The sequence below is a fragment of the Morone saxatilis genome, unplaced genomic scaffold (assembly GCF_004916995.1).
Source record: "Morone saxatilis isolate NCDOM2014 unplaced genomic scaffold, NCSU_SB_2.0 Contig19, whole genome shotgun sequence".
NCBI lineage: Eukaryota > Metazoa > Chordata > Actinopteri > Moronidae > Morone > Morone saxatilis.
Genome location: NW_023339751.1, coordinates 11,062,905 through 11,070,642, shown reverse-complemented (window position 1 = coordinate 11,070,642; position 7,738 = coordinate 11,062,905). Strand labels below are relative to the sequence as shown.

General features: G+C 39.4%; 1 protein-coding gene across 1 annotated transcript; it reads left to right on the top strand.

Annotated features, from left to right (window-relative positions):
• Positions 1-1,000: 1,000 nt before the first annotated feature.
• Positions 1,001-7,738, top strand: mat1a (methionine adenosyltransferase I, alpha; the record flags this gene model as incomplete). The annotated part of the gene is given in 10 exon segments (XM_035663897.1): positions 1,001-1,253; positions 3,491-3,568; positions 3,996-4,118; positions 4,211-4,323; positions 5,115-5,258; positions 5,904-6,029; positions 6,126-6,218; positions 6,316-6,498; positions 6,611-6,744; positions 7,350-7,738. Coding segments are annotated over 10 exon segments (1,164 nt in total). The 5' UTR covers positions 1,001-1,186.

Here is a 7,738-nt window from a genome sequence, read left to right as displayed (position 1 = left end):
ACACAAATATCAGCCCATAATATTCTGCTTATTCTCCTGTACCTTTACTAAAATAGATATATTTAAAACCATTTCTTTCACTTGTAATATAGTATTTTACATTCTGCTATTGTTTCTTTTCCTGGAATTAAGGATCTGAATACTTATTACCAGGGACAAATAACACCTCAGTGGTTTATTGAACCACTGTTGTATGATAATCTATATGTTTTACATCTGCATTTGTGTATGTTTGTAGATGCTCTGCTACACAAACAAAAACAAAAAAACAAACAAAATACACAAAATAGAAAGTCTCTATTACAAGTTGACGCCATGCATTCAAATGCATCTAAGTCTAAAGTAAATACAAAAGTATTATCAGTGAAATGTGCTTAAAACATCACCAGTAAAAGTACTTATGGTTGGACTATTGTTACTGATACATTAATGTACAAGCATTGTTTGAATTTAATTTTTATACTGATGGGTTTCATACTGCATGTCATTGTTTTGTTTCCTTTCTAATCATTAATACACTTTTACTTTGTGTTCTTTCACCACTATTGAACAAACTAACTTTGCTGAGAACATGAAGTAAACAGGGGTATAATTGCATCATTTTCACAGCTGATAACTACCTCTTTCTCTCTCCCCCTGTCCATTGGCTGCCCCAACCTGGCCGAGTCCCTTCAGTCAGAGCTGACCCACTGGTGTGATGGGGGAGAGGGGAACCCCCATTTAGGTTCCAGCTCCCACCAAAAGAAACATAATGCCCTGAAGCAGAGCTGTCAAAGCAGAGGTGGTGACCATAAACACATATTCAAACATCATCTTGTACACAAGGGGTTAACAAACAGTTTTCACGAGCTGAAATGCCCTCCCATCATCCACTCCCCCTGGAATGGACTGTCCCATGACATATGTGTGTGTGTGTGTGTGTGTGTGAATGACCGAGAGTGTGTCCGTGCGCGTGTGTGTTCTCTTAGCCATATATATTGGGCCATGTGGACACAGACGTGGAGTTTTGTAGGATAGACTCTGTATTAGCTGCAGGGCTGTTGGCCTCCCTTTCTTCATTTCTCTCTTAAAGAGAACCAGCAGGAATATAAAGCAGCCCTCAGATCTCTCTGCACTGCTTGTTGGTGGGAACTGAGGAACCTTTTCTCCCTGAGTGTCTTGCAGAGTACCTGGCCCTGTAGAAAAAATGAGCGATTTGCTGGACGATGGCTCTTTCATGTTCACGTCGGAGTCCGTGGGAGAGGGACATCCAGGTGAGTCTCAACTTTAGCTACCTGGTTGTGAAACTGGGACTTAAAGCCACAGTGAAAATGAAGTGTATTAAAGTTTACTGTAAGATATTTCACAACTTGTCAAATCTCTTTACACTTTGTTGTAAAAAAAAAAAAACAAAAAAAAGTCAAAAACTTATCTTTACCCTATTCACAGAGAAATAAATTTAGCACTTCTACTAAAACTGCAGTGTTATTTTGCAGAAACACATTCATGCATATGAATTAACTCTATGCAAGTTGGCTATATCTCCAAAATAACTGCTCAGTGCTGCGTATTTGCTCTCCAAGCATGGTTGGTATTCCATTCACAGCAACATGTGTTTACTGCCCCTCACTCTCACTCAGGATGTGAATGTATTTGTGACAGACCAGTGTAAGGTTGCACAGTGAGCAACAACTAAGAGAGTAGAGTGACATGTGAACTCTGGGATACAACTGGCACGTTGGCATAGTGTGCAAAATAGGGATAATAATTTACATGTCAATCCAAAATGCATGCGAACTGCTGCTACAGTACAACTTAACCTGGTTAAAGTATTATCTGTCACATCTGGTCCGATGTCCAAAAATTAACAAGACTTTGGCAACACTTATACTTATGGTTTATGACACACTATATTGTCATTATATGCAGATTTAAGTGTTTATTTATGTATTTGTCAGCAACTGTAACTCCTCCTGTGGGCACCTGTAAGTGGAGGCTGGTGTATAATTAATAAAACACAGGTGTAATATTATGAAATATGGTATTCCAGCAGGAGCTGTGTACAAGCTATGCTTCCGTAGTGTGTTATAAACCATTTATTAAATGTTCATATACTGCTTACAAATGCTAAATAGGGGACGTCAAGTAAAGTGATACCCAGATGTTTTATACTCACCTGAGAAAGCTTTTCTAACTTACAACCTAATGATAAAAGTTCAAATGGACTGTGCCCTCTATGCTGCTACCTTTAGACCCTCCACCCCCTCACTCCCCCTTGTCAATGTGTTGTAATCCTTTCACAAATACATAACCTCACAAAGTCCCCTGTGCTAAATCAATAATCAGTAAACGCAGCACAGTAAACCAGTTGTGCAGCTTCACAGACATTGACAGAACGTGAGACCCTGATACTATGTAACCACAGTAAAAGAAAATACATTTTAAAAATGTTGTATTAAAGTTTTTATAGATTTTTAAATGGTTGTGTTTTAATAGATGGCAAGTAGTATATGTTCTGTTTTTGTAGTTCAATATTATATCTAATTTCATAGATCATAGAGGGTAGACCTTATTTAAAGTCTTATTTAAAGACATACTAAAAGACAAATTACAATCATGAAAAGGAAGAAACAAAAGTGAAAGACCTAGTAACCAATGAAACAAAAATGAAGTCTAAAGAGGCACTTCAGCAATTTGGTGAATCCAGAAAACTCTTTGAAACCATCTTTTAAAATAGCATGCAGTCCATGTTATAATAGCAGTGCTGTAAAGAAAAGCACATGGTTTAATTTTCCAGAAAACGTGGTCAGCAGTAACAATAACATTTTGTAGTTTATTGTTGTCTGTGTGTGGTTTCTTAAACCAGCTGAAGGCAAAACTGCAAGACTTGTGACTTATGACTTACTCTTACTCTCTCTCCATACACTGCTTGTGCATTCACAGAGCTGTGTGGCCTTGGTAGAAGGCTGCAGCACACACCTTTTGATGTGATAACGCACCTCAAAGTCTGGGCTGTTCCCACAGATAGTGGACATATGTTGTTCTACACCTGCAGAGTCAAGATGAAAAGAATGTAATACTGATCTTATTGTTCCACGAAAGAAGAAATTGTGTTAAAAACTAGATATTTTGGGTTCTTATTGTTGGGTTGAACCAATGCAACCAGATGTTGATGTTGTTTCTGATGTAACCCGTGTGTTGCATTGCTTCAGCAGGGAGACAGAGATGAATGGAGTGTTTTGTAAAGCATTGTCCTGCTGCTGCACTAAAATCCAACAGATCCAACACTCTTCCTGTTTGAAATATTAGTGTGTAACCTTTCAGAGAAATATTTTTAAAGGTGGCCTCTCAAGCTAACATCTTCTATTGTTAATATTTTGTAAATCCTACTGTAAAAATGCTATAATATATAGCTTTCCTTTCCTTCAAACACTGGGATTAGAGCCTGTAAATTAAAAACCAAACTACCTCTGTTCTGGATATAAACTTTTTGCTTAATGCTTCTCCACAGACAAGATCTGTGACCAGATCAGTGATGCTGTCCTGGATGCTCACCTGAAGCAGGATCCAGATGCCAAAGTGGCCTGTGGTGAGTAAACTGGAATTCATATTGATTAATTAATGTTGTTTTATTTAAATATAGAGACACATTGAGAAGTTTTCTCACACCTCAATATCGTGACTTGTTTTTTTTTTACATTCTCCTAAGTAAGTCAAAGGCGCAACAGTTTTGACATAGCTGAGTAGAAACAAACAGACCCACTGCTCTGGATCTCATCTGGAATTTAAGTCATCTGCATTGCTGAGATAGTTATTGTATTTCTATACTGACCTGAATGTCACAAGATGACCACTTGCGAGCGTAAATCCTGTTAACTTACAATCAGACCTGTCATGTTGTTTCAACACCAATTTCCAAGTGATCGAAGTCTAAAAGATCATTCTGTTTTTGTTTTGTTTTGATCACCAGATGTTAAAAAGCGTTCTTTGTTAAAATGCATTGATTATATTGACAGAGACGGTATGTAAGACTGGCATGGTGTTGCTCTGTGGAGAGATCACATCTCGGGCCAATGTGGACTACCAGAAAGTGGTGAGGGACGCCATCAAACACATCGGCTATGACAACTCCGACAAAGGTGAGGAAGTAACACGGAAATCAACAAAAATATATGTGCTTGTGTCGGCTTTTCCTCACTCTTTCTCACTCTCATTCACTTTACTTCTGTAGGTTTCGACTACAAGACGTGTAACGTGCTGGTGGCTCTGGAGCAGCAGAGTCCAGACATTGCTCAGGGGGTCCACGTTGACAGGAAGGAGGAGGACATTGGAGCGGGAGACCAGGTAGGACTGTTGCAACAGGACAGTGTGTCCTTTGACTTTCTGTCACTATCACCCAGTCTGTGAGCCAACATGAGTCAAATATCACATTTAGTTTGACTCAGTTGTTAAAGAACTGGGACAACATGTGGGGGAGGGAATGTTTGTGTTTTCAGTTTTCATTTGCAAAACCTCAATCATGCAGATAATCATTGGTAATGTGGCCAAGCAGCAAACATACATTTTACTGTTGTAGCTGCTTGACGTGGAGCTCGTTTGAACTACTTTATATATAGTTTGGTTGTTTAGTCCTAGTGTTCACATTCCTCTAAAGCGTTAAATCTGAGTGGTTGTGAGATAATTAATGAGGGTTTGAAAGAAGGAAAACCAAAATTCTGCATGCTTCTGTATAAGGAGTCATCTTTTGAATCTCTTCTCAAAATTTAACTTTATCTGAAAGCATATCGATAGCAATAGCTTATTTTACTTTAAATATTATTATTCTATAATCTATATTAATCTATTTGTTTTATTTTACCAGATTTTATTTCCCTTTTTGCGTCTATTTTATGCCTTATATGTCAATTTGTGTCTTTTTACCTATATGTTTACCCTTTGCTGTTGTTCTGTGTGAATTAGTTTGCAACTTTGTTTTAAAAGGTGTTCTTCTGATAGATTATATCTTGTCTCAGAACTGATGTTATGACAATATTTAGCTGTTTTACAGATTCAGCCAACATTACTATTTCCTTGTGATGATCTGTGTCATTATACTGCACCATTTACATCTTTTTGTCTCTCTCTCTGCTCTGCAGGGTCTGATGTTCGGCTATGCCACAGATGAGACGGAGGAGTGCATGCCTCTCACCATCGTCTTAGCCCACAAACTCAACTCAAAGATGGCTGAACTCAGACGCAACGGCACCATCGCCTGGCTGCGTCCTGACTCTAAAACACAGGTGAGGTTTTGTATTGTGTTACAACCCGGGCAAGGTTTTTTGTTGGTTTTTTTTCTCACTAAACCGAAACAACACCACAGCAGTCTTCTGTGAATTAGTTTATTGTTTCAACTCTGGATGTCTTCCAAGAGATTTATTTTGGTACCAGCAGACAAAAGCGGATCAAATGTGGCTACTGCAAGTATTTAAGATAAAGCTCTTTGTGTAGAAATAATAGACTTTTGACTGCAGTTAGCCGCTGACTGCAACTCTGTGGCATAAAGTGTCTAATGCCTTTGTGTTTCAGGTCAAATAGAGGTTGTTGGAACATCCAGCTATTCGAACACAGAGTTTTAGATTTATCCCGGATTGGACTGAACACACATTTTGACTACACTAAGAAGTATTAATGAATTAATGAATTAATACAGTAACTATGTAATTGCCTGGCCTCAACAGCTTCATAAGCCTCTTAAATCACAGACTATTATCTATACAGCCACCTTTTTCTAGGAGGTTACAAATGCCTTCACAAATGCAGGAAGCTTTGATCATCCTGTAGGGAAACTGGGGTTCCCTCAAGTCGCAGCAGGAAATTGAGGCTAAAAGAGAACAAACAAATTCCAACATTGTGTACAAACTTTTGTCTTCTCCTCTGTCGCACAGGTGACAGTACATTATGATCAGAAGGATGGAGCTGTGATCCCCAAGAGAGTTCACACCATTGTGATATCTGTTCAGCATGATGACTTCATCACTCTGGAGGAACAGAAGAGGGTGCTCAAGGAAAAGGTAGAGCCTCATAAAGACACCTGAAAGGACTCGGACTAATGTATTGCTCAGGAAATAAAAGTCATATCTTTAATCTTTAATGTTTGATTTTATCAGGTGATCAACGCTGTGGTTCCTGCTAAATATTTGGATGATAACACCATCTACCACCTCCAGCCTAGTGGCCGCTTCGTTATTGGAGGACCCCAGGTGACCATCACACACAATCTGCTCATTTCACCTAAAGAAACACTTCAAAGTCACCGCAGATTTTTGCTCATCCTCCCCGCCTCTTTTTGCCGAACAGGGTGATGCTGGTGTGACAGGCAGGAAGATCATTGTAGACACATACGGAGGGTGGGGAGCTCACGGTGGCGGAGCTTTCTCTGGCAAAGACTTCTCAAAGGTGGACCGCTCTGCTGCCTACGCCGCTCGCTGGGTGGCCAAGTCTCTGGTCAAGGCCAAACTGTGCAGGAGAGTTCTGGTTCAGGTGAGCTTCGGTCATCCACCCCATCCAAACATGCACAAGGGTTGTGTGTAGATGACTGGCGTTTGAAGCATTGCTTGCTAGTAAAAACACAACCTGTCTGTGTGTGTTACAGGTGTCTTATGCTATCGGAGTGGCCCAACCTCTGTCGATCTCCTTGTTCACCTACGGTTCCTCCCAGAAAACAGAGTCAGAGCTGCTCCACATTGTCAACAAGAACTTTGATCTGCGGCCAGGAGTCATTGTCAGGTAAACATTGTAGATTGTGTCAACTTTTAAGTGATTATCTTTCAAATGAGTCTGATGGCATATGTGTCACTGTGGAAACTGTGATATTACCACTAGAGGGCACCAAAGACATTTTAAAATTGTACACATAGTGACTTTAAGCTGGTAGCCTATTTACTGTCTACATACCAAAGGGTTTAAAGCCTAAGGACTTTGAAATACAGAAAACTTAAACACTGACGCCTCTTTACAAACTTCAAGTTTAAAATGGCCCTGATCCATGATCTATGATGATCATAAGATTGAGTTCCGTTGGTTCCACATATATCTCCCAAACAGAAAAAAACATCTGGCCAAATGAGTTTCCCCGGTGTATTTAAACACCATCCCAGCTAGCAAAAATGATCATTTCCTAATGTGTATCGTATTATTATTATCATATTAAATCACTAAAAGAAACACCATTTAGTATTACACTATCTACAGAAACAATAATCACATTTAAAGGTTCAAACTATCTGATGACATTTCAGATTTGAAGGGGAAATAAATATTTTTTTCACACTGTACAAAAATAAATGCCAATGGTTTTATAAAATAATAATAATCTTCTGTATCCTCCCTAGGGAACTGAACCTGAAGAGGCCAATCTACCAGAAAACAGCCTCCTATGGCCACTTTGGACGAGCAGAGTTTACTTGGGAGATGCCCAAAGAGCTTGTCTACTAAATACTCCACTTGGTTGTGCTGCTCGACTCATCTGGAGGCTGAAAAAGAAGCCTCCTCATGGGTTACAACTGCCAGCTCCATCAACAGATAGGATGTATTTTTAATAGGAAGAACTAAAGCCAAAGTTAGGGATAAATCAGCTTCAAAGAGGTAATTATAAAATGGTTGACGGACACATAATGGGACACTGCAGAGGACATCTCAGTAACCAACCCCCCCCCCGTCTTTTTCATGCCCACAAAACATCCAAATAGTGGTGCTTTAAGAATACTAGTGCAGTGACCGT